At 50.0% G+C, this 27,119-nt stretch overlaps 1 protein-coding gene across 1 annotated transcript in view; it reads left to right on the forward strand.

Annotated features, from left to right (window-relative positions):
- Positions 1 to 27,119, forward strand: part of AK8 (adenylate kinase 8) — a 134,447-nt gene that overhangs the window by 56,171 nt on the left and 51,157 nt on the right. Inside the window, exons 10-11 of the mRNA XM_012639685.1 lie at positions 5,034 to 5,123; positions 24,380 to 24,521. Coding sequence (XP_012495139.1) covers positions 5,034 to 5,123; positions 24,380 to 24,521 — 232 coding nt within the window. The remainder of the gene's footprint in view (positions 1 to 5,033; positions 5,124 to 24,379; positions 24,522 to 27,119) is intronic.

A 27,119-nucleotide genomic window follows, 5' to 3' on the forward strand; every position in this document is an offset into this window, starting at 1 on the left:
GTATTCCATGCACTATACTGGCTACAAGGACACAGATAGGGTCAAATGCAGAAAAAACAAGAGGAACTGTAGGATGCAGGTGAGACCTGCGGGGGGGCAGGGGCTGTGAGGACGGTGAGGCGGGGCTGACCCCACGTGGTCGCGGGCCCGACTGTGGCCACCCTGGCATTGCCACCTCACCTTTGTGCATCGTTTCTTCTCAACATGCCTCATCAAATCCAACAGCAAAAAGACTTTGGCCTTATTTGAACATCTTGACCACAAGTATAATTAATGATTTTTCCTTCGCAGACTTGGATTCTTTAGGAGAGAGGAGACTGCTCCAGCATTTCCTTAGACACTGTCGAGGGCGGTGGCTGTAGGCAGGGGTTGTAAACCGTTCTTTCCTAATGTAAGCACTTACAGTTACGCATTTTGCTCTGAACACTGCTTTAGCTGCATCCCATTTTAATATGTTGTGTTTCATTATCATTCAGTTTCTAATTTCCCTTGTGGTTTCTTTTTTGACCCATGTATTATTTGGAAGTATATTGCTTAGTTTCCAAATATTTCGAGTTTTTCAGATTGTTTTTCACTATTGATTTCTAATTTAATTCTAATGTCATCAAAGAACACACCCTATGTGATTTTGATCCTTTGAAATTTATTACTACTTTTTTATGGCCCAGAATATGTGGTCTATATTGGTGAATTCCTATGAGCACTTGAAAAGAGTATGTATTCTGGCCTGTTGAATGTAGTGTTCTGTAAATGTCAGTTAGGATAAGGCGTTTGATAGTGTTGTTAAAATATGTCCTTAATGATTTTCTATTTATTATTTCAATTACTGAGAGAGGTGCATTAAAATTTCCAACGCTTAATTGTGGATTTATCTATTTCTCTGTGAGTTTTTGCTTCCTATAATTTGTCAGTTACGTGCATAGCTGTCCCTCGGCAACTGTGGGGGATTGGTTTCCCCAGGTCCAGCAAGGACCTCTCTTTGACACCAAAATCTAAGAATGCTCAAGTCCCTGATATAGAATGGTGTAGTATTTGCACATAACCTACGCACATCCTCCTGCATGCTTTAAATCATCTCTAGATCACTCATAATACCTAACACAATGTGAATGCTGTGTACATAGTTGTTATGCTGTATTGTTTAGGGAATGACAACCAAAACAAGTCTGTACATGTTGAGTACGGATGCAAATTTTCCTTCCCGAATACTTTCAATCTGCAGTTTATTGAATCCACAAATGTGGAAACACAAATATGGAGGGCCCACTGTATACATGGGTATGGCAGGCCCACTGTATACACTGGTATGGAGGGCCCACTGTATACATGGGTATGGAGGCCCACTGTATACACTGGTATGGAGGGCCCACTGTAAGAATTGTTGTCTTCTTGGTGAAATGACTTTTATTGTTAGGAAATGTTCCTCTGCCTCTCTAGTAATACTGGTTTTCTTGAAGTCTACTTTGTCTGATGTTAATGTAGCTACTCCAGCTTTGTTATGATTAATGTCTACACGGTATATCTTCTATCCCTTTTCTTTTAGACGGTCAGCTGCAATTCTGCTATCCTGTGTTTTTGTTTTCTATTTGTGTCATCCATTCTTCGTTCCTCCTTTCCTGCCATCTTTTGGATTCACCAAGTATTTTTTAGTAATCCATTTTATTTCCTCTATTGACTTTTTAGCTATATCCCTTTGCTTTATTTTGTTAGTGGTTGCTCTGCAGATTACATTTGCGTTCTCTACTTGCCACAGCCTGTTTGTGAGTTAGTGTTACACCTCGTCAGGTATAACGTAAGAACCTAACAGCAGTATGTTTCCGTTTACCTTGCTCCTGTCTTTTGTGCTATCGTTGTCATTCATTTTACTTCTACGTATGTTATAAACCCTACAATATATTATAGTTATTTTTACTTTACATAGTCATATATCTTTTAAAGAAGTCTAGATACATGGTGAAAAAGACTTTGATGTGTATCCACATTCCAACACGCTTCATTCCTTGGTTTAGATCCAAGTTTCCATCTGGTATCATTTTCTTTCAGCCTAAAGAACTTCCTTCAGTATCTCTTGTAGTGAAAGTCTGATGATGACAAATTCTCAGCTTTTGTATGTCTGAAAATGTCACTGTTTCACCTTTTGGTGGATGTTTTTGCTGCATATAGAAATCCATGTTGACAGGTTTTTTTTTTCTTTTAGCACTTTAAAGATGTCATTCCATTGTCTCTGTCTTGCATTTCTCCTGATGAGATCTTAGGTTATTTTCACCATTGTTGCCCTATATATGAAGCATCCCCCCTCCCTCTGGCTGCTTTTACTATTTTCTCTTTAGCTTTCAGAAATTTGACTAAGATGTATCAAAATGTGAATTACTTTGTGTTTATTCTGCTTGGACCTCAGAGACTCTTGGATATGTGGGTTGATACTTTTATTAGATTTTGAAGTTTTTCTATTATTATTTTCCCAAATATTTCTCTCTCTGTCCCTGCCTCCCTCCCTCCTCTCTCTTCTTTCTGGAACTCCACTTACACGTATGTTAGGCTGCTTGACATCTACTCCAGGTTCCTGAGGTTCTGTTCTTTTCTTGCGGTCCTTTCCCATCCCTCAGTTTGGGTAGTTTCTGTTGCCTATTTTCCTGTCTCCAAATTCACTGATTGCAGCCCACCTAGTGATTTTTTCATTTAATATACTGCATTTTCCAATTCTAGGATTCCCATCTGTTTCTTTTTTATAGTTTCCATTCTCCGCTGAGATTTTTCCATCTGTTTACTCCTTTCAATTATCTTTTTTTTAAGGCTTAAAATATATTTATAATCACTATGTTAAATTCCTAATGTGCTAATTCTGACATATGTGTCATCTCCTGGTCTGATTCTATGGCCTATTTTCTCTTCTTGTAGGGGTAACATTTTCTTGCTTTTTTTTACGTGTCAAGGAGTTTTTGATTATATGCTAGACATTGTGTTTATCACAATGTTGAAAGTCTGGATTGTGTGGTACTGCTTTACAAATTTGAGTTTAAATGAATTGCGTTCTAGCAGGCAGTTAATTTATTGAAGGATCAACTCAATCCCTTTGAAGCTTATTTTTAGGCTTTGTTAAGGTGGGACTAGATGTTCTTACTCTGGGGCTAGCCGCACAGGGGTGGGGAACCTGCAGCCTTCTGATTTCAAGATTCTTCTTTTTTAAGCACCAAAGGAGGCAAGAAAAGCTTTATTTTTCTCTGCTGCACCCCTTATAATAAAAGGATTTGTTCTGCAAAACTTGAATTAGGTCAAAAGGCCACACTTCAGGATCTAGAAGGCCACATTTCGCCTTAAGGCTGCAGGCTCTCCGACCCTGTGAGGTGTGGCCTTCCTGGATCTCAGCTGGGTATCTGGGGTGTCCGGCAGGGTCTCTCACGTTGGCTGTCAGAATGCCGGCATCTCTGGCACTGTGTGAATTCCATTCAGTTCACACCTTCCCAACCGCTTCTCTGCCAGGCCTTGAGGAGGCGCACCCTGCACATGGGCTGGTTTGTCCTCACCGAAGACCCAGTGAGTCGCATGGGATTTCTGGAACTCCTCTGCACGGCTCCCTCCTCTCCGTTACCTTGTTCCGCGAACTCTAGCTATCTCAAAGCCCCAAGCTCCGATCTTTGTTTCCTCCACCCAGCGAGACTGCTGCTCCGTTCGGGTTGCACTTCTCTTGTGCCGTGGCTTGGAAACTGCCCGACGGTAGAAATCCAGGGCTCGTTCTGTGTGTTTCCCTCTCTCAGGGATTACAGGCCTGTTCTGTCTGTTGCCCAGTGACTCAAAAGAATTTGCTTTGTACATTTTGTTCCGTTTCATAGCTCTCTGTAAGAGAAGTTAAATGTGCTACCTGTTACTCCTTCATGGTCGGAGCAGAACTGAGTTTGGATCCTGGCTCTGCCCTACTGGCTTGTGACCTAGAACAGGTTACTTACCTCTTCAAGTCTCAGCTTCCTTGCTAAAAAGCAACATGTTGTTGCGAGGACTGAATAAGACCAAGCATACTTAGCATAGCGCTTGGCATACAGAAAAGTCTCAGTTACCATCAGCCTTTATTCTTACATGTCTTTTTGCCAGTGAAGCTGCTAACTACTTTGGATCAAATCACTACTGTCATTTGCATAGTGATTAAGCATATCATTATTGAGGAATAAAGTTTTGGTGATGGCAGTTGTCTTAAACATTCATGTTATCCAGTTAATTTTAGGATGGTTTTTGGTATCTTTAGTATAGGCAGAAAACTCCTGAGCCCTAAAGGTAAGAACACCAGGAGTATGCAATTAACAGCTCATGAAAATACAGCTTAAATCTTCTGGCTTTGGCCAGAGGGCTTTAGAGCCAGGGACACGGTAGCCTGTGTTTGTCGTTCAGCACTCGTTGGCCAACACCGTGTGGCCCTGGCTCAGGGCTGGAGACGCGGTGGGGGCATGAGCGGAAGGCTCCCGCTTGCAGCAGGCACGCTCCCCAAGGCGACAGCGGCAACTGTGGTGTGTTTTAGTTACGAGTCAGTGCGCTTGGCATAGAAATTGATCCTATTCCGTGGGCCCACCGTCCCGTGGAGACGCCTTGCCAATGGGAAGGGCTGTGGAGCAACACACTTCGCTGCCCCCCGCTGTGTCGTGACAGTGTGGACACACTGGTGGCACATCACTCAGGGAGAGCGGTTCCTGCCCGAATGTTGATCCTCGACAGTGACCCAGAGGGCACCAGGTTCTGCTCGGCAATCCCAGGTGTAGCCAGGCCGCACAGGGGCTTCTCTGTGGGCAGCATCCATCCCAGTGTCCGCCCTGCGCCGCCCTGCTCAGTGTGTACCCTGCCAGGGGCGTCCCCCTCCTCTTCTTGGTTTCCCGCTCCCTTTGGATATTCACTGTCACGTGGACAAAGCCACACACAGAGAAACCCTTTTACTTCTCCCAGTGACCTTTGTCCCCCAGCAGGAAGCACGGGGGGGGGGGGTTCTTTTTCCTTCACTCCTCCTCCTATTTAAAATGTAACGGGTGCCCTTCTGTTCCTCTCTCCCTCAGTCTGCTGCGGGCAACTGCTGAAAGAGGCCGTGGCAGGCAAGACACAATTTGGCGAGCTCATCCAGCCCTTTTTTGAAAAGGAGATGGCAGGTAGGTCACACCTCCCACTCACCGCCAGGACCTTACAGGCTCCGGCGAGGCCGTCTGAGCATCTGGGGGCTCAAAATTGGGGAAAACAGCCAAGAAATAGAAATCGGTCTCTCTCATGGACAAAGGCTCTGTTGCTCACTCCTTGGTGCGGCCCCTTGGCATCCATGCCTGATCTCAAGGGAGGTGGTGTGTGGATGTCGTGGGGTCACCACTGTGGCTTAGAATGTTCCTGTTTCTCAGGAACGTTTGCTTGTCATAACTGATAGCCCTTAAATTGAGAGCCAGGAGAGGCCACAGAGCTTCTCACATCCTTTATTATTTGTGATACAAAAATACTGTGGGCAAATATTCCAACATAATCAACAGTCAGAAGCCAGAGGTGCCAGACAGCCTTGCAGGTGTGAGGATTGACTGGCATTGGTCCTCGGGGACTTGGATGCTCACCTGCTCGGTGGGGGAGCAGAACCAGATGATCTTTCTAGACCCTCTCGACAATCTACACTCTGAAAGCATTCCCAGGATCTAGCCCCAGCAGGGGTACTTTCGAGGTCATTTTAGTCCAGCTTCCTGAGTCCAAATGAGCCGTGGGAAGGAACCCAGAGCTTCTAAAGCCACACAGCTAGGTCCTGGTTGGGCTGCTCTAAACCCTGCATTTGCTCCCTGGGGCAGTGGATTTTCCACTCACCCACGTCTTCTTCTCTTACATAAAGTGCTAAGGCTCCTCTCTGCCATCAGTACAAGCTCAGCTCTCAAGGCTGGTTGAACATACGCTTATTGTGAAGAAAATCAACCCCAGAAGAAGCTGCCATTATAATGAGCAATGTGGGTTTTGGCTGGGACACCCTCTCTGCAGAAGCTCATCACCTTCTACCATTTTCTAGAGAGAGCAAGTGGATGAGGAAGCAGCTCAGAACAGGCCGAAAGGGCCCCCGGGGAGGCGTCCTGGCCAGCTCTCCCAAGACCCCCCTTAAGATGTCCTAGTCCCCAGGGTGAAGTTCAAGGGAGGCAAAGTAGGATCCATCAGACACGATGCTCTGTGTAGGGATGGGTGACTCTATTCCCAGGTCACTGCAGTGGTCCATAGAATGAGATGGAAGCAGGAGGCGCTGGGGAGGGTAAAAACCAGTGTGAGCTTTGGTGCCTCCCAGTCTGGGTCAGATTCCAGTGCCACCACCCTGGCCATGTGGCCCCAAGAAACCACCTTTGCTCTTCTTGAAGCCCCCAGCTTCTTGATGGTGGGATGGACATAGGAATCCCTGCGTGCAGGGTTGTCGTGAGGCCAGGCTGTAATGTACAGGTGCAGCGCCTGGGAGGCTCGCTGAAGGCAGCTGCTGTTATTAAGAAGTCACAGTAGCAGCAGCGGCAGAGGGCCTGACGTATCCTCAAGCATAATTTCTCGCAGCCATGCCAAATTCCCACTTATTGGTGTGGCGGTGGTGATTAGCACCCTCAATAATTTATTCGATTATTTGTTGAATAAGGAATGAATGTGATACCAAGTTAACATAGATTTATATAGTTTTAAATTTTGCTGGTAACATTCCATCGTATGACTGGATGATAATTTAATTCCCCACTGACAAGCATCAGAAAGAAAGACAACAACCAGGCAAATGAAGCAGTGTTAATCGTCGGTGAATCTTGGGAAGGGTATGCAGGGATTCTTTGACTCTTCTTGCAGCTTTCCTGTACGTTTGAATTTTATTTCAACATATAAAATTACAAAAAGTAAACATTAGGTGGTTTCCAAATTTGCACTCCTTCAATAATGCTGTAATGCGTACTCTCATTCATACAAACGTCCCTGATTATCTTAGGATCAGTTGTGCACAGAGTCAGTGGAAATGCCCATAGCGACAGTGGCGTGTGATACCGCACTACGGCACGTTCCTGCCGTCGCGTGTGTCGCTTGTTTCCTCCGTGTCTTTGCCATCTCTGGGTGTTGCCAGTGTATTCGTTTTCTATCACTCCGTAACAAACTTAGTGGTTTAGAACAACTCTGTAATCCTAGCACTCTGGGAGGCCGAGGCGGGAGGATCCTTTGAGCTTAGTAGTTCAAGACCAGCCTGAGCAAGAGCGAGACCCCATCTCTACAAAAGATAGAAAAAATTAGCCAGGTGCGGTGGCAAGTGCCTGTAGTCCCAGCTACTCAGAAGGCAGGAGGATCGCTTGAGCCCAGGACTTTGAGGCTGCAGTGACCTATGATGATGCCACGGCACTCTATCCTGGGTGACGGAGTGAGACTCTGTCTCAAAAAAAAAGAATTACATAAGTTTATCTTACAGTTCTAGAGGCCAGAAATTTTAAAATCAAGGTGTTAGCAGAGCTGTTTCCTTCCTGAGGCACTAGGGAAAATTCATTTCCTCGCTGGCTTCTAGAGGCTGCCTGCATTCCTTGGCTCACGGCCTCTTCCTCCATCTTCACAGCCAGCAGAGTAGCATCTTCAGATGTCTCTCTCTGACCTGTGCTTCTATTGTCACATCTCTCTGACTCCGACCCTCCTGACTCCGTCTTAGAAGGACCCTTGGGATTGCACTGGGCCCACCCAGATAACCTGGGATAATCCCCCATCTCAAAATCCTTAACTTCATCACATCTGCACATCCGGTAACATATTCACAGGTACCGGTGATTAGGATGTGGACATCTTTTTTGTGGGGGAGGGAGGCATTATTCTCTCTACCGCAGCCAGTCATTTGAGTCTTTGTTGATTTGTTAGGTGACAAAGACTTATTTCTTTTTAATTGCGGTTTTTTGATTATTGATGAGGTTGGTAAATTGAACATATTTTCATAAGATAATTGGTCATGCATATTTTATCTTTTGTGAACTGCCTTCTTATAGCCTTGGCCTATTAACTTATTTTTCCCTTTGCCCATCTTCCGAGTAAGCTATTTTCTGTCTAATTCATTTGTAAGTGCTCTTTGCATATTAGGGTTGTCTACCTTTTTCCATTAATTTTCCTTTATACCTATATTCTATATTTTATCTCTATATTTCAAGGCACATCATAACCTTGTAGTTTTAGCAATTGTTTGGAAAAAGAACCGTGACTCATCACAGCCCTTTGGTTCTCAGACTCACTGGAATGTCATGGTCACCGAGGAGGTCATGTGGTCACATTAGGATGTTGATTCTTTATGGGGTCATGAAGCCCTTGGCCTTAGAGTTTTCTTCCTCTACCTCCTCACCGTTTGACAGGGCAGGCTTATCTTCCTTTGTCTTGTAGGGACTTGGGCATTTATACATCCTTAATTAACCGTCAGATATGAGCACTATTTTCTTTACTTAATTCAACCTGTATCTTTTGGGTAAATGGGACCTATCGCTAGTTCCTTTTATAGAGACAGAAATGAAGTTGCTTGAATCAAAGAGCATTAACCTTGTACGTAGTCGGCTTATTCATCTGCCACTAACAACAAACCCGAGGAGTGGGTTTCAGGGGTGGTCCAGATGCAGGGCTGTTTGTGTTTTTGCTTTTTGTTTTTTGGTGAATACAAAGCAGATGGACTGCGCATTTCCCAATTTCCTGTAAAGTTAGTAAGACCTCGATAGCTTCGATCTTCAATGTTTCATGCTAGATTTTTTTCTTCCGCAGCTTTTTGTTTGTTTAGACTATGTAGCTCTATACTTTTGCTCTTTCTACAAAATTAAAGACACAACAACAACCAATATCATATCTTCCTAACAGAAGCAATAAATTCTGTCATTTCGCTAATCCTGATCTCGCAGGGATAACAAAGAATGCATTTACATTCATAACCACTAACAGGGTCTCATTAGTGGGCTGCGGAGAAGCTGCCGCGAAAACCAACGTGCTCAGCTCGCAGAGGAGGCGCGCTGGAACCACCCAGGTCTGGCAGGGGCCCACTTCACTGCCAGCTGAAACAGGAAGGAAATGTAAATGATTCTTGACAGAATTTGGTTTCGAAGGGAAGGTCAGACTGAGTAAGGGAAGTCTGCTTCACCAACCACAGCCTTGCTCGTTTCCGAACAACTGCAGTTGGCAGCCTGGCTGAGGCCCCCAGCTTCCCAAATTGAGCATCAGTGACATCTATGACTCAGGGGTCCCCTAGCCTGCCAATGTGCCACTGTTTGAACTGAACCCTTTAGGAGACAGACTCCAGAGTTTGCTAGAAGCATCAAATGAAGAAATGGTGGGATCCCAGGTCATGGGTGAGCTTCCTAACCCACCCCTCGAAGGCCAGTCCTGGGGACAAGCCACCCAATAAACGGCCACACCCCAGTGGTGGGGACCAGGAGATGGGCCCCCAGACCTGACGCAGGAAGAGCCCCGACTGAGCGGAGGCAGGAGTGGAAGGGATTCCCTCCATATTGTGGGCGAGGGCCAGCAAGCAGAGAATGGGAGCTGGAGGGGTCAGGTCTCTGAGCGACTGTCCTCGTTGGGAGGAGGAAGGCAAAGGGCAGAGGGACAGTGGAATCCATCTTGCCAGCGCTGCCCTGGGACCAGACGGCCCCTCCTGGACACTCGAGGACAGGTTGGTACATCCCCCAACACTTTCAGAGCTGCTAGACGAGGGGGCCAGCCAAGGGCTGCTCCTCCATCCATCGAGGCATCCAGCTTTCTGTCTTCAAAATCGTAGGCTTATTTCAGATATCTCTGCCCTGGGTGCCACAGCGTTCCTGAGAACACGGGGAAGCACCAGCCACTCTGCTGCGTGCGAGGAGCTTTCCCACGTGAAATCCAAAAGGCTGCACGGCTCAGGGAGCTCCCAGTGGAGCAGAGATTATGACAAGGACCATGGGCCAGAGACCCCTGGCATCTCTGAGCTAACAAATGTCACTGCTGAGGCTTCCGACCATCTAAGCCACTGGCGTAGAAAGCTCACCCTCACCATCCCCCAAGCCAGGCAATGTGGGTTCCTCCTGGGGCCGTGCCTTACCGCCCTCTGGGTGCTGGGCCGCCTCCGCTGGGCGCTCTGCTCCACCTGTGCACCTGGCTCTGGCCTCATGGCCATCTATCTTTCCTGAGACCCCTGCCAGTGCAGGCTGCTGTCCTCTCTCCACTCACCTTGGAGCTGCGTGCCCCAGAGACCTGTGGCTTTGTTGTTGTGTCTCTTTGCCACCCTCGCAGTCCTCGTCACCACCATCACTGCTCTGCTGAACAGATCCAGATGTCATCTTTTCCCCATGGAACCACTTGCTCTTATCTCCCCACTCCGGGCCTCCTGATGTCCCAGCCATGACCTCTGTAGACTTCGTTATGTTCTTTTTTCGTCCTCACAGGTGCTGCCAACACCTCCTTCTTTCGAATCAGCAGCAAAATTAATAACTGTGCTGTTTCCCATCCTTCCACAGTTACTGGGCATGGGACTCCAGGGCCCCGTCTTAGCGCATCTTCAGTCCCTTGATCCTAGGCACTTGGCGATCGCACCGTGGTCAGAGGGTTGGGGAGGTGCTTATTCTGTGCCCTGGACTTTGAAATACACAGGTCTGACCTCCTAAACTCATTCTGACTCGAGCTGCAGCGAACAGAACAAATTTATTCCCCAGGGCTCCGCACGCGGCGTTCTTTATGCAGCCAACTTCCATTAAAGCCGACGGGAGTGTGCGCCGCAGACGGCAAACAGGGTCGGGCTTAAATCAGGCAGCCTCAGTGGCTGGGAAGCACCTGTCACTTCCACATTGGTACAAAACAAGCAAAAACTATTCTGGGCTTTTGGAAAAATAAGTTCTCAGCTGTTTCTGTATCATTTAACATGAGGTGGTTGGCGCCCACGGACTGCACCGCCGCTGTGTGCGGTGGCGAAACCCATGTTCTTTTCGCTCTGAAACCAGACAAAGGAGCTGCTAGACCTCCCTTCTCTGGTTAAGGCATCGGTGTGTCACAGCGGCCACCATCTCCAAACGACGTGCCCCTTCCCCAGGGCCTCATTCCTTCTAGAGGGTTTTTGTGAAATTTCTGAATTCTAGAGACCCAGAATTTTCCAAGGAAATTCTCCGCTCTGTCTTTGCTTGTTGGAATGTCTGGTTTCCCTTTTTTTTCTTTATTATTATTATTTATTATTTCAAAATATTAAGAAGTACAAATGTTTTTGTTATATGGACAGCTTTTATGATGCTCGAGTCAGGGCTGTAAGTGCCCCCATCACCCGAATAGTGTTCATCGTACCCGTTAGGTAGGTTTTTGCCCCCCATTTTTCTCTTAATATAAAAACCCACCCTGCTCATCAGCCTCACTATGTTGTTCAAACTCATCCATCATAAAGAAGTCTGCTCTGTTTTTAGCTCGTCTCATGGAAATGTCGTCCCTCAGCTGGGCCCAGTGACAATTGATGGCAGATACAACCCACGTCCAGATCGTTGGGCCTAATTCGTGATACGACCACCATCCCTTTGGTTCGGAGGGTTGGCTTCTATGCCAGCTCTGAGAACCACTTTCATTCTCACACATTGCTGGGACTTTCTCTAGAGAACGGCTGCCCAGGGACGACATTAAAAACAGCCACACCTGTTGGAACTGTATGGTCAGGCGCCCACCGGCGAGGGCATGGCCTCAGGAGTGGGTTTTTTGAGTTAGACTCTAGCGTTTCATCCCTCCTGTCTCTCCAGGAGTGGAGACCCACACACTCCAGCACCTGCCCTGCCCCGGCTCACTGGCCCAGTTACATTGAGCTCCTAACTGACCTGCCCCTGGGACCCTGCCCTGCCAGCATCTCCCCCACAGCTACGGTATTAATAGTTCAGTTATTGGAAGGCCCATATGCCTTGGTGCACACTAGACATATGCAGTGCTTACTTTCAGGTGAGAAGATAGCTATTTAATTGGTAGTAACTTTCCCCTAAAAGCGAGAGTCCTAGTGTGTCGAAAAGATAACGTGGAAGACAGATCATTATCGAGTGTTACCTGTGCCCCCTCCCGCACATCCCTGTTTTCCTAAATATTTCTGCCTGGAAAAGGTCCCTCATGGCCTAATAGAACCCGAGAAGAGGCAGGAGATTTGAGGGAGATTCGAGGCTCTAATTTGCACCCTTTCTGGTAATGAGACCTCACCCTAGCAAACGCAGCCATCCTCACACAAACAAGCCAAACCAGCCCTAAATTGGGATGATTACGAGCATTTTCGAGAGCCTTCCACGCGTCCACATCCCAGGAGGCATGGATCAGAGCTCAGCTGAAGTGCTTCGTTTTTGAGGGGGAATTAATATTCTTATCACTAAATGCACACTAAAGATTCGACAATAGACCAGCTTTTCTCTTTTGTTAAAAACTTGCAAGGAGTTGCTGAGTTGAAAGACAAAATAAATCTCCCCATCTGAGGAGGTAAGCGGAATGTTATTTCTTGTTTTTAGCAGAGCAGCCTCGGTGAGCTGCAAGCTGTCTTTCCGCGGAGGGGAGACCCTGAGGGACCTCTGCCCGTTTCCAGCAAGTCTTTGCATGTGGTGTGTTTGTACTAGCTGAAGACAGCGCGTGGCTCTCTAAATAATTTACAAGTTGATTAATAGACTCACAGGGGTATAATTAGAAGAGGGAGAGACAGTGGGTACAGTAACCGGTACAGTGCTTGGGGGAACAGGAGCCTTTATTTTTTTAAAGAAACTTTCTAGGGTGCTGGGCGTTTGAAGATAAGTTGGGAAGAGCTCAGCGCCTCTTCTCTTTTGAAGTGGAAATAGGACAGTTTGAATCCGTCGAGTTTAATTTTTCACAAGCTTTAGGGGCCCCGCAGTGCAACTCCCTTTTTATTATTGAAAAAATTCTACATTTTTCTTTCATTTTTCTACACACACACACACACACACACACACACACAGTCCAAGCAGTAAGTAATAAACACATTAATTTACTTTTTTATTCAACGTGGATTTTTTCTGCTTTGCCTCCCCCAGATGTGGGGCTGGGTCCCCCTGGCGCCCCCCACTCAGAGCCCCCCGGCAGGGTGGCCTGGAGGTTGATCAATGGACGCCCCTGTAATTTATGCATTTAGAGGACCCTCACCTCGGCCTGACAATGCTTTTGAAGTAGCTCCTTTTTTCAAGTCAAACTTTTGACTTTTCCACTGGGACTGCTACAAAGATTTCCTTATGGAAAATAGGGAGGAATGTTTTCAGCCCAGGAGAAAGCCGTGGCCGAGGCAGCCAAACAGCGGCAGGTACGGGAGGTGCTTACGCGCCGAGGGCAGCGGGCCCGGAGCGAGGACAGGGAGATGCGGGAGTCCACAGGCGCCCGCCCCCGAGGGCCATTCTTCTTGTTTTTGTAACCAGACTTTCGCTACAAAAGTGCACATTGTCTTTCTACGGCATCAAAGTGACGCTTTGCCAGGGGGGCAGCACCTGTCACCAAAAGCTTCTTATTCAGTGGCCCGTCCAGTAGGGAAACTGAGGCAGTAAGGGACACTTGATTTATTCTTGCATCCGTTCAGCGAAATTCTCTCCCCAGCAAGAGTGGGCCCCAGGGCCAGGTCCAGGTTGTGTCGCGCTGCGCCTTGTCACCCAGCCGCGCCCACCACAGGGGAGCAGTCGCAGATTTTCTTGCTGGACTGAATGTTTACTGAGTGCTTGTTATGTGTCAGGCATCCAGATTACAAAGCAAAACCAAACCAAACCCAGACATTTCTGGGAAGTCCAAGGAGAGCCCAGAGCACACAGTGTCATTCTTGCTCCGATCAGAGCTTCTGGAAGCGTTTCCCTCTCCACCGGCAGCCCCAGTGGCCTCGGAGAAGAGCAAAACCTCCAGCCCACTCAGCTGTGAAATCGTCTCTGACAGCCCCGACCCTGGAGGCCCGGCCCTGCTCCTCCAGCCAGGAGGTCTCCGGGCGCAGCGTCTGGGCAGCCCCTGGCACAGCCAGATCCGCACTCGTGCCCCTCGCAGACCCCCTAAGGCAGGTGCAGCTTGAAGCCCCTTTCCCTCTGGAAATGTCCTCAACCGACGGGAGCTGACACTGGTTCCTTCTCGTCAGGCTGAGTGGGGCTGACAGAGGAGGTGGCAGGGCCTGATGGGGGGGGTGGGGGTCCCCTAGCGGCCCTCTGCAGCCCCTACACCTACAGTCAGGGACATAGGATTTGTTGGGGTTTGTCACCTAGAAGCTATCACCGAGGTGTCCCTGTGCAAGGGAACTTGGCACAGCCATGCTGGATGCGGAGGGAGGGAAGCCCAGGGACCACACCCGGCAGCTTCACACCTGTCTCCGCTGCCCCGGGTGGCAAGGGGGCAGTGATGGTGGGGGACGACAGGGGCACTGGGCAGAGAGGGTGGTGGCAAGGTGGGGACAGGCAGACAGAGGAGGTGGGGAGGTGGGGCAGAGCCTCCCCAGAGGACAGAGGAGAATCCTCTTCCCATCCTCCCTCCCTGGAGGGACCCCTGGGAGCCAGGGCAGGGAGAACCTTCTCTCACCTCTCACCTCCAACCTCTTCTGATTTACCCCGTCGGTGATCTTGACTGCTAGAACTCTCGTCTCCTTCAGGCTTTGGTTGGTTTACTGGGAGATAAGGTGGACCTCATTTGGGACCCCTCCCGACCCCAGAATCCCCTGTTGCTGCCCGTGCTCTGTCTGCCTGACCAACTGTCTGCTCCACAGGGTGGGGTGGGTGAGCCAGCGTGGCTCACGGTGGGAGCTCAGCTGATGTTTGTGAGTGAACCGGTGAGCACGTGGTATTTGACCTGGGTCCCTGTGGTGTGGACAGCCCAGGCAGGCCCACCCTCTGGCATCTGGGGCCCAGACGCTGCCCTCTGATGCGCACGTTTCTGTACAGGTGAGACCCCGTTAGTCTTAAAGGAACGAAGAAGGGACAGGTGATAGAGGGGCGCTTGCAGCCTGGTAGAGGCTGCAGTTACGGGTGCAGCTTTAGAATCATGCGGAATTGGTTCCAGGTCATACTGCCACTTCCCAGCTGTGTGACCCTGGGCAAGCCACTCACCTGTCAGAGCTCCTTCAGTTCCCATCTGCAAGGGGAGCTTTCACAGTGTCAAATGCATTGGCTTACTTTGAGTATAAAATGACTGGTATCTGTAGCATGTTTAGCACTGTGCGTGGCACAGCCACAACAGGCAATTATTGATTACTTACTATTAGTAGTAGTGATGGAGTTGTCATCATCATAGTAGTAGTAATGTTGGTAGTAGCAAGTCCTGCTGAGTAACATGTATATTTCATAGATGGATTTTTGGGTATCTCATTCTTTTCCGGTGGCTGTTCCCAGCTTTGGTGCCCGGTCCCTGTGGTAGCTGGGAAGTGGCAAAGCTCCAGTTTGCCATAACCCTGGTGCTCCAATGACCAATGTAGCGTAACAAGCTAATCCCACAATTTGATGGCATAGAATGCTGAGTAGCTTATTATGGTCCTGATTTAGCGAGTCAGGATTCGGGCAGGGCACGGCAGGGAGGGCTTGACTCCACTCGGCTCTGCACTGACTTGGGCTTGGTTGGCATGGCTCGAACTGCTAACGGGAACTGGGCTGGCTCATCTGGGGACCTACGTCTGGATCTTGGTCCTGGTGTCAACTCAGTTCCTCAGTTCGTCTCCACGTTGCATCTGCCAGGGCCGGTGTGTCCGGGACGGAGTCTGCGTCCCCACGCCTGGTGCACCTCTCTCTCCTCGGAGCCTCCCCGTGTGGCTAGCTTGGGCTTCCCCGCAGCACGGCAGCCTCAGGTCAGTCGGTCTGACGTGATGGCTGGCTTCCCCTGGAATAAGCATTCCAAGGAAACAGTCCAAGGGCAGCAGTGGTTGGGGTGGGAGCCTGGGGTAAGCTTAGGACCTCAGAAATCCCAGAATGCACTTCTGCCTGATTCTGTTCATGGAGCTGGTCGATCAGGCCAGCCCAGAGTCAAGCGGAGGGGGATTAGATACGTACCCCACACGAGGTGGGAAGAGTAGCAAAGACGGTGTGGCCAGGTTTAATCTGCCACACTAGGGAAGCTTGATTTGAGCGTTTCAGTTTTGTTCAGGATTGGCTACTCACGGGCCTATGAGGCAGAACAGCCTCGTAAATCCTCAGGAGCTGGAGCCACAGGGTGACTTCAGAGGAGCTACCTCGGGGCTTGCTGATGCCTCAGTGACCTTGGAGTCCGATTCTGTCCTTTGAAAGAGGAGGAAAGCCCGGTTGGGAGGTAAAGTGACCTGCCCAAGGTCAGGCTGCAAGCGAATGCAGCGTGGAGGGCAGAATTCAGGCCTCCTGCCCTCCTCATCACAGTGCTGCTTCCAAAGGCAGGTGGGTGGCACGGAGGCTGAGGGAGCAGCCCCAGAGCCGCACTGTCTGGGTTTAAATCCTGGCTCCGTTAGCTGTGTGGCCTTGGGCAAGTGACTTCCTCTTTCTGTGCCTTAATTTTCTAATCTGTAAAGTGGGATACTGTCACTATTTCTTTCATAGGTGAAAAATACATGAATTAATATTTGTATTAGAAGAAACACGTGCTTAGAACAGCGCCAGGCTCATAGTGTGCACTGTAGCATACGTACGTGTTAAAGAGACCATTGTGTCTTTTTCGCCCCAGAAAACTGGGCTCATGGTTTCGCTTCGTGCCTCCCCAGCAGCAGTCTGTAAGACTTTCTTCTTCCAGATTGCGTGGGCAACAGCATCTTCACTGCCCTTGAGATATGGGAGAAAAAACTGATTTTGAGCCTTGAATTCATTAGAACAGAAGGAAAATCGTGTTCCTTAAACTCTTTGATCTGTGGTGTACACGGAGTGAATACATCGCACTTTGAAACCACCCAGCTCACACTCAGCCTACCTGACCCCTTCTCGTTTTCCCAGATACTTTCGTGTTCCATTGAAAAAAGGTAAAAACGTACTTTAAGATAAGAATAACTATCAATTCATGCACAGTGTGGCTAGCTGAGCATGTCTATTAAATAAGTTTTATTAATTTGCTAAGTGAAGTACCCGTTATTTATGGAAGAATGTCTGCTTTTGGTCTTTTTCTAATCTAAAACTTCATTAGAAAGGGACAATTGAAAAGTCCACTGTTAGGCAGCTCTGCCTCTCGGCCACGGACCTGTCAGGGCCTCGGGCGCAGTGCGATCTTGTCCCTGCCTGTCGCCGGAGTAGACATGCGCAGAAGGCAGATAGAGGGGCACAGATGCGCCCCCAGGGCTAGTGTATTAAATAATTCTCTGGACTTGAAAAAATCCAATATTAAAATATTGTTTTCTGGCACCATTGTCTGCCAAGCCATTTCAAATGCTGTGGTTAAGAACCTAAAGACGTCTTAAAAGACATTCATTGCATCTTGTACCTGGGAAACCAAGGCCCAGCAAGACAGGAGCTTGTCTGGGGCAAGTGGCTTAAGTTTACCAAAGAGCAATCTAGATCCAGGGGGCTTCACCCACCCTGTGGAATTGCAGGGTGCGGCCCATCCAGCGGTCTCAGTTTGTCCTAGCTCTCCCTGCGGGCTTTAGGAATGTTCTGTGTGTTATCAGCTGTCACTGGGTGCAGCACCCAGGACCGGCCAGCAGGTGGCAGTAAGTCACAGACAAACGGCCACAGGAAGGGCAGCACCCAGCAGGCCCGGCACCTGACCGCTGTGGGTCCTTCTAGACACTCAGGATCCGGTTACCGCTGCACGGAGGGCGTGTGGGCCCCAGCTGCCGGGAATCAGTCCCATCCGGGAGCGATGATCCCCAGGAAACGGTAGGAGTTTAGCTTTCGCTGAACCACAGGGACAGGACGTTGGGAGCCTGGGCAAAGCGCCCAGAATTCCTGGGGAGAAGTGTGAGCCCTGCTTGGCCAAGCACCAGGAAGTGTGAAATGGAAATTTAAAACAAAATCAAAGCCACCCTTTTCACTCCTGCACAGTCCTTGTTCTCTTCTAAGATTCTCCCCATCACCTGGGTCCCCTTGGGCCCTCTCAGCAGTGGGTGAGCTCTGCTGGGAGCTGGGAGGGGAAAGAGCAGCAGCTTTACGCTGACACCCACCTTTACGCTGAGTTCAAGGAAGGCTTGAAGAAGGAAAGTTGGGGGAGGGTGGGGAGGGTGTGGGTGTGTGCGGTGGGGAGGATGTAGGCGTGTGGGTGTGTGCGGTGGGGAGGGTGTAGGCGTGTGGGTGTGTGCGGTGGGGAGGGTGTAGGCGTGTGGGTGTGTGCGGTGGGGAGGGTGTGGCCGTGTGGGTGTGTGCAGTGGGGAGGGTGTGGGTGTGTGCATGGCGTTTTGTGTGTAGATGGGGTGTGTATAGTGTGCACGTGCCGTGCTTGTGGGCGTATGTGCGCGGTGTGTGATGTGGGCATGGAGCTGTGTGGAGGGGTGTCTGTAGGCAAGCACGTGCGTATGTGCACTGTGTCTTGTAGGCAGAGTGTGCAGGTGGGCTTATCAGCGTGCATGTAGGGGTGGCGTGTGCAGGGCGTGTGGTGAGGTCCTTGGCTGTTTCTGATTTGCCCCAGGGCGCCAGCAAGGTTAACCAGCTTATTGTGGGTCGATCAATCAACCTTGGGTCTTTTTTACCTTTAAGCACTGGCTGAGGGAGCTATTCCTGTTCTTCATTTTTGTCCTACCTTTTTGTGTCAACGCCAGCACCCTTAGTTCCCCCTGTGCCCCCCCACTGAGCCCCAGGGACACTAACTGCTGGGTGGAGAACTGCAGTCCGTGCCGGCCAGGCCCCGCGTGCAGATGGCAGGCGGCAGTGTGGTGTGGCGGGAAGGGCTCCGGCTCTCTCTGGGCCCTCCCCTAACTCCCACTCCACATCTGTCATTGCGGGACATGACCAGGGGTGACAGAAGTCAGGCCAGTAGCCCGAGAAGAGCCAGTGCGGTCCAGTGCCATCTCATGGGTGGCGGGACTCCTATCCGGAGCCTCGGAATCATGCGCCGGAGGGAGCTTGGTGTGGGGCCTGCCTGGGCCTTTAGACAGGACCCCTCCCTTCAAGACAGGAGGGTGCGCGAGGGGCCGGGGGTGAGGGTCCTGGGAGGCTCGACCATGGCTCCCCATCACCCCTGTGCCAGGCACACCCAGCCCAGCAAGGAGTAAGTGGATTGAGATTTTAATAACCTTGAGGTCAACTCGAGGACTGCCATCTTGTATGGAAGATCCTGAGCGCGCACACACACAGATCCGAAACCATGTGGTGTGTTCTTATGAAATAATGGGATACTTACATCTTGCACTTTGCTAAATTTAGGGTTGACAGGACCTTCCAGAGAGGTAGCCCTTGGCGCTAGCTTGTATGAAGGGTGAGATGTTAACTGTCAAGCCCAGAAATCAAGCCCGAGGCATCTGATTTAATGGTGAAAGACTTTAGACCACGCTGAAAGTCTCTATCTGCGAGGAGGAGAAAGGGTAAACGGACAGCATTATCAAGGGACTCGAAACTTCTGGCAGAACACGGCAGGCAAGAGCCCTTCCGCAGAAACAGCATTTTCGCAGAACTGGCTGGTCAGACCGTGTGGGGTTGGAAAAGTGAGTCGATAGCCCACAGGAAAAAGCAGAACACCTGCGAAGAGGCTGGCGCAGGAGACGCGGGTGGGCGTGGGGGACCCTGCTGAGGGGCTTCGGGTTCACCCTTCACCCCGGGCCCTGCACAGCTGCCACTGGGGAGAGACACTGACTGGGAAAGGTCGGTGGCCTCCGTCTGCGGTTCGTCTTGACCCAGACGGGGCGACACGGAGACCCCCAACGTGTATGGGAAACCGGTGCTGGGAGAGGACCACCACAGCCCTTTAGCCACGCAGCCGCTGCCGAGGCTCTGAGAGTGACAAGTTGTCACTATTCCACACTAAAGTTGAAAGGATTGTGCCGGGGTCAGAGCTTCCGCAGGATCACCCAAGAGGGGCAGATACGAGCAAATGCCCACAATGCCAGGCTTCTGCGCAGAGCTTCTGGAACTGGTGGCGCTAGGAGGACGGAGACTACCCACACCCCAGGTCCCCCCAAAAGGGGAGCCACCTATGGCCTTCCGGGGAGATTGCATCCTTTGTCCGTTTGGAACAGTTTCTCACGAGGCCATTGCAACCTCTTTAAAGCATTAAATAGTCTCCTCTAAAACCCGGCAGTTTCGTTGTTCTATTCTCTTCCTTTGATGTGTGTTTAAAGTCTTCCATTAAAAAGATGAGTTTTTTTAGAGGAGACTATTTCCTTTCTTTCTTTCTTGTTCACGCATGTGCCTCCCAGTCCACTCTCCGCGGCGGTTATTTACCTGCTTGTTTCTCATTCTGTCAAGACTTCTTCCATCTAGACCCGTCATAGCTTCCTTCTGACTTAACAGAAACGTGGATGTTTTCAAGCAGTCGCATAACGCCCCGGGGCACAGATGCAGTGCCCCGATCTAGCCCGTCCACACTGACGGGCGTTCTAGGTTGCTGCCGCGGTCACCGTCGTGAACAGCGCTGAAGCGGGCATCTCCGCGCTCACGTTTCCCTCTGTGCCGTCATCCTCGTGGTGTAAGTTCTTGGAAACAGCATTGCTGGGTCAAAGGCACGCACATTTTAATGTTGATGCAAATTGGGAAATTCCCTCTGGAAATCTTTTACTAACAGGCAAAAACAAAACAAAACAAAAAAATCTCTTTGTGTTTCTATTTGATCTTCCATTCTTCTCTCAAGTCAGATTTCTCCCTGGGTGGAGAAACTGTCCCGTACTGGCTTGTAAGTGGCCAAGGTGAGGGACTCAGAGGCTCAGGGGCCACTGGGCAAGGAGACCACAGAGCAGTCGGGACATTCTGGGCCAGGGATCACAGTGCTGTCCCAGCTCGACACCCACTGGCTGGATGACCTTGGACAGGTCACCTACACCACAGCCTCTTTGGGCCTCACTTTCCCAACTTTGAAATGAGGGCGGTCAAGGGGGTGACCTTCCAGGCCCCTGGAGAAAGCTGCGATCAGCACGTCAGACCTCCCTGGGGCGCAGCTTGGTTTCCAAGCAAGACCTGATTATAGCGGATGACAACCTGAACATATCTGGCCCGATGCAGTCCTCACCCCCAAGCAGCCGAGCCCTGATGGGCCTGGGGTGTCAGCTAGGTCCACCATTCGGATCTCAGCCAAACGTGACCTCCTCCTAGACCCAGTGCAACAGCAGCCGCCCGTCATTTGGTTAATTTTCTTCGTAGTATCCGTGACTGTCCGAAATGGTTATTTACCTGCATACAGGCTGTCTCCTGGGAGAACATACACTTCAGGAGCGTGGAGCCCTTGTCGTCTTGCTTGCCGTATCCCGGCGTCCAACCCAGTGCCGGGGACGGCCCGGATGGCCAGTGACTTTCCCCATTGCTGGGAAAGGCTTATTTCTGTACTAGCTTCTTTTTTTTTTTTTTTTTTTTGAAACAGAGTCTCACTGTGTTGCCCGGGCTAGAGTGCCGTGGCGTCAGCCTAGCTCACAGCAACCTCAAACTCCTGGGCTCAAGCGATCCTCCTGCCTCAGCCTCCCAAGTAGCTGGGACTACAGGCATGCGCCACCATGCCCGGCTAATTTTTTCTATATATTTTTAGTTGTCCAATTAATTTCTTTCTAATTTTAGTAGAGACGGGGTCTCGCTCTTGCTCAGGCTGGTTTCGAACTCCTGAGCTCAAACAATCCACCCGCCTCGGCCTCCCAGAGAGCTAGGATTACAGGCGTGAGCCACCACGCCCGGCCTGTACTAGCTTCTTATTTAGGTGACAATGTCTGTAAATATCTAGGGTAGACTTGGACTGGCAAGCTCCAAGGCAGATTTCTCCCCCACGTTGTTTTAATTCTCTATTTATTTATCCGTACGGAAAACGCAAGGTTTCTGGATCAGAGCAGACGGATTACCCAGTCACCCAGTGCTCTTAGAGCTGGCTCCCGCGCCCAGCCCCTCCCAGGGCAAGCTGGAAGGAAGAAGCCAGCTGCAGCCGGGTGCACCGGGACCGTGGCACAGGAAAGCAGCCCTGACGTCACGGCGCTGGAGCTTGTGGAGGGCAGTGGTGCCAGCTCGCCCCCAAACCGTACCCTGGAGTGGGAGCTCTCCTTTTGGTTTGCAGAGGAGGAGGTCTCTAGGTTTATAGCCCCTGAAATGTCAACAGATGTCTCCGGGCAGAGGTCCCTAAGTCTCTCTGGCAGTCCCTAACTTGCAGGGCTCGTTTGCAGTCAGTCATCCTTTATCCCGGGCGCTGGCAGTCTGTGCTCAGATGCCCTGACCACGGGGAGACAGGACAATATTCATGAAGCATCGTTTCCTGACACTCCGCTCCTGGATTAAAAAATCACAGCCACCATCTTTGAATGTTATGTATGGTGTTCCCCATCACGGTGGGTCCTGTTGTCCTCATTGGGCAGTTAGAAAGCTGAGGCTCAGAGAGGTTGAGAGACTGGGGGTGAGTCGGCCCCAAAGGGCAGGGCTAAGATGAGACCGGATTGGTGAGCTTTCCTTGCTCCCACCTGGCTGCCCCAAAGTCTGGTCAAGAAAATGTTTGAAAGGGAAGCGTCCCGTCTGTTTACTCCACATCCATTGTGTGCCAGGCACAGAAAGCGAGAGTGATGTGGTCCTTTGTCCTCAAGGGACCGTCGTTCGGGAGAGGCAGATACTAGACAAAGGATTACCCAGAGAGAATTTCCCTGTGATAACAGGGTGGCAAGTGAAGAAGGGCAAGGACAGGTGCCACCCAGGCTGGGGACTGTCCTCGGAGGCTCCTCTGGGGAGGGAACGTTCCTCTGTGGCCCTGGACAAGGTGTGCGGGAAAGATGGAGGGGACAGCATGGGCAAGGAGAGATGAAGGCCAGGGAGAGCCACCCCGGAGGAAGGCGGGACCCAGACCCAGCCAGGCCCTGTTGGCATGGAGAGGAGACTGCTCTATCCTTGGAGCACTGGGGAGCCACTGCAGGTTTTAAGCAGGGGAAGAGATGGGATTAGGTCTATCAACTTCTCATTCATGTTAGATAGCCAAATGTTGTTGTTTAAAGCAAATTCCCTTTTCTGCTCTTTCCTAGAAACTGGGGAAGAAAGGTTGAAGGATATGAGAAAGAACAAATTTAGGGAAATGCAAATTAGTCAGAATGAGGTTTATGGTTCTTTGGCGACAGGGCAGTAACCCAGCAAGTCACAGCCACGCAGGAAAGTGGCTGGTAGTGATTTTTCTGCATCTCACACTCTCACATTCACCTGGCTGCCAGCCTGGGACCTTCTGAAAGGTTGAGGGCCACTTGCCAGCCCCACAGGTGGCTGGTAGGAGGGGAACCGCGCAGCTTCCAGAGAAAGTGTCAAATTCGCTGCCACTGTACCTTTAGGAACCAGCTCCACACGGGCCACAGTCATGGCAAACAATGGTAATATTTACCAAGTATTTCTGGGAAAATGAGTGCAAAGTGCAGGAAACGCAGTGCAAATCGCTGGAACGCAGTACATTAGCAACATAGGACATTTAATGAGTCTGGGAAGAGAGATATGAATTTCAGGAAAATGTCAATTGCAGCAGAGTAAACAAGAGGCTTCTCCGTCTCACTCTCCGCAGAACTGTATTTCAGTCTCCGGTTATAACTAGAGCTGTGATTCTTACGAGAGACTCGGTTCTGAACGTCAAGGAGGGGAGAACTGGGGGAAGGAGCCAAGCTGGGGTTGCTTGTGGATCACAAATCAGCAGTGTCGGGGCCAACGCGATGCTGTGTGAGGGAAACTAAAACTTACCTGGGGCTGATGTGCTCCCGTGAAGAGTGTTTGCTACAAAAACCGGATCCCTGCAGGGGTGCTGCGGTCTGAATGTTTGTGACCCCCCCCAACATGTGTATGTTGAAGCCTAACCCCCAACTTAATGGCATTAGATGGGGCCTTTGGGAAGTGGTTGGGTCCTGAGGGCGGAGCCCTCACAGATGGGATTAGTGCCCTTATGAAAGAGACCCCCGAGAGACCCCACCCTTCCACCATGTAAGGATGCAGCGAGAAGGCACCATCTATGTACCAGAAAGTGGGCCCTTATCAGACACTGAGTCTGCCTTGGCCTCAGACTTCCAGCCTCCAGAACTGGGAGAAATAAATCCCTGTTGTTTCCAGGCCACCCGGTGTATGGTATTTTGTTATAGCAGCCCCAACAGACTGAGGGAGAAAAACTGCCTAAATGTCACTGAAGGGTTGGGAACTACCATGGCCTCAGATGGGGATGGTATCTTGTCAAGGTCAGGGAAAGGTTGAGGTCAAGGCCACCCAAAGCATTTCTCACCTCAGGCGGCCATGTTCCTCCTATTGCGGGGACTACAGAGGGACCTGGGAAATAGGCACCCACAGCCTTGTCCAGGTGGCTCCATGTGGCTCCACCTAAACCCGCCTCTTCCCCAGCTCAATCTGCGGTCAGGCGAGGTCAGGCGCCCACGGGCCACAGAGCGGCAGACGGCATCGCGCTCACTCGCCTCCTTTCCCTGCAGTTCCCGACAGCCTCGTGGTGAAGGTGCTGAGCCAGCGCCTGGACCAGCAGGACAGCATTCAGAAAGGGTGGGTGCTGCACGGCTTCCCGCGAGACCTGGACCAGGCGCACATGCTGAACAGCCTGGGCTACGATCCCAACAGGTGAGCTGCCCCGCAGGCCGCAGCCCTGGCCACGCCCCGGCACCTTCCCTCCAGGGCTCGGCGGAAGGGTCTGTTTGACAGCTTCCACGAGCTCCCGAAGTGGAATTTCTCTTGGTCACACCATTGCCACCCCCCACACACACACACCTCATTTGCCCTGCAGACTAGGAGTCAGCCTTGGGTTCAAATCTGGCTCTCACTCCCCTGGCGGGACCTGAGCTTCCTCATGTGTGAAGCAGTGGTGAATACCAAACAGCCCTGCCTGCCCTGTGGGGTTGTTATGCAGATCAGCTGGCGTTTCCTTCTACTGTTTTCACTGTTTCATTTTCACATTTAAACCGTTGATGTAGCTGGTATTTACTTTGATGTGGATATGCAGTATGAGTTCCTTTTTTCCCAAATGGCTAACCGTTTTTTCCAAAACAGTGGTGAATGTCGTTGAATAGTCTGTCCTCCCTCCACTAGTCTGAACTTGAGAGTTCACCACAGTTGTGTATATTGTGGAAAGCAACAGAGCCTACCCAAGGGAAAACAAGCAAAGGCTGCTTCGTCAGACCTCGCGACAGCGAGGGGGCGGCCACCGCTGCCTGGTGCTGCGGCGCAGAGCAGAGGCAGGCAGAGCGGGGAGGGCCTCGGTGCAGCCGCACCCTGATTGGAGCCGCGGGGCCACCTAGAAGCAGAGCGTCCTACGTGGCTGGTTAAGGGAGCACGTTTGGCTCTCTCCGGTTGGTCCTGCACTGGAAACAGTGGCAAAGGTGAGGGGAGCTGTCAGTTACTGACAATCCTGGCCACAGGGGCTGACTGCTGCAGAGACCGTGGCTTGGCTTCCTGGGCAGGTTGCTACAGGCTGTGGGTTCGAGTTGCATTTTTATATATGAGCTGGCCTCTGTCCGGGTGTGTGTCCAGTCTCCCAATGTATATGTGTGTCTGCGGGACCACACGGCTGAACTACTTCAGTTTCTCACACACGTGCTTCGGCAGTCAGTGCGGGACGAGGTCCTCTCACTCTCTTCTTTACTGTCTACTTCGTATGTTTACTATTCTGAAGGAAGACGATAACCATTGTATCGTGTACGAGGGAAAATGACGTTGACATTTTAAATGGAATTGCCTTAGATTTAGAAACTGATGTATTGCAGTTTGATGTGGAAATATCCTGCCTTCGCCCCTGAGTGAAACTATCGGCACTTGCTTCGGGCTCACGCTTTTCGAGTGTGTTGCTAGGTATTATATTACCTGTCGTTCTTCTTGTTGATATTATGGTAAGATATTTTCATCCCAGATTTTCTAAATGGATTTTCAGGAGTATAGGGAAGACATTGATTTTGGCTTATTCATTTTATACTCCAGCCTCCTTCTAGAACCCTCTTACTATTTCTGATAGTTCTTTAGTTGGTTTTCTTGGGTTTTTCAGGTGGACAATTATGTCATCTACAAATATTCATCTTTTTGCCTCTTGCTTTTCAATATTTATACTTTTCTTTTTGCTCTTATTAGGCAGGACTTGCAGAACAGGGTCATTATTGACAGGGCGGTTTTTTCTTGACCTAAAGGGCTGTTGTGGTATGCCACCATTAAGACACTACCGGCTTTTGGTTTGAGGTATATACAGTCTTTATAAAGAAGTATAGCTTCACGGATTTAAATTGTCTGGAGTTGATGTTGAATTTTATAAGGACTTTTTCGGCATCTTTTAAGACAATTTAATATTTTTTCTCTTTTGACGTACTCATGTAATGAATTATGTGACTTGGTTTCCTAACAGTAAATCAGCCTTTCGTTCCTAGAATGATGTTGGCTTAGTCACAGTACGCTGTTCTTTCAATACTACTGTGGAAGACAGAATTTTTGCCCATATGGCCTTTGCCCTCTGGTGTGACACCTCTGAATGTTATGTTATGCAACAAAAGGGACTTTGCACATGTAATTAATCCACCTTGCCTTAGAGAGGTCATCCTGGACTATCCAGGTGGGCCCAAAATGATCAATGAGCCCTAAAAGCAGAGCTCTCTTCTGAGCGAGGGAAGAAGAGGAAGACAGAGAGGTTCGAAGCCTGACATGCCATTGCTGGCTCAAAGGTGGGGGTGGGGAGCTGAGGAACCTGAGCAGGAAACGAATTCTACCAACAACCAGTGAACCCCTGGTAAGAACCACAGCCCTGGCCAGCACCTTGATCTTGGCCCCGTTAGACCCATACCAGATTTCTGACCTACAGAAACTGTGAGGTCATAAATTTGGTGGTTTTAAGCAGCTGAGTTTGTGTCACTAAATTATGGCAGCTATGGGAAACAGGTGCTGCTGGGCTATACTGGTTACATTTTTGTTTAGGTTTTTTGTGTTAATATACATATGCAAGATGGATTAGAATTTTTGCCTTTTTTGTACTTTGTCAGGCTTTAGTATCAGCGATAAGGTAATTTCATGGATTTTCATTCTCTCTCCATATCTGAGAGAGTTTTGAACTGTTTCTTAGAGCTGGCTCTTTTGGGCAAATGTAGCTTGTTAACAGTTCGATTAATTTTGTTCACCGTGTTTAGTCGATTTGAATTTCTCTCTTGTCTCATGCTTGGTCTTTTCCTAGAAAATCATCCCTTTCCC

The sequence above is a fragment of the Propithecus coquereli genome, unplaced genomic scaffold (genome assembly GCF_000956105.1).
Source record: "Propithecus coquereli isolate 6110/MARCELLA unplaced genomic scaffold, Pcoq_1.0 Scaffold142, whole genome shotgun sequence".
NCBI classification, from domain to species: domain Eukaryota; kingdom Metazoa; phylum Chordata; class Mammalia; order Primates; family Indriidae; genus Propithecus; species Propithecus coquereli.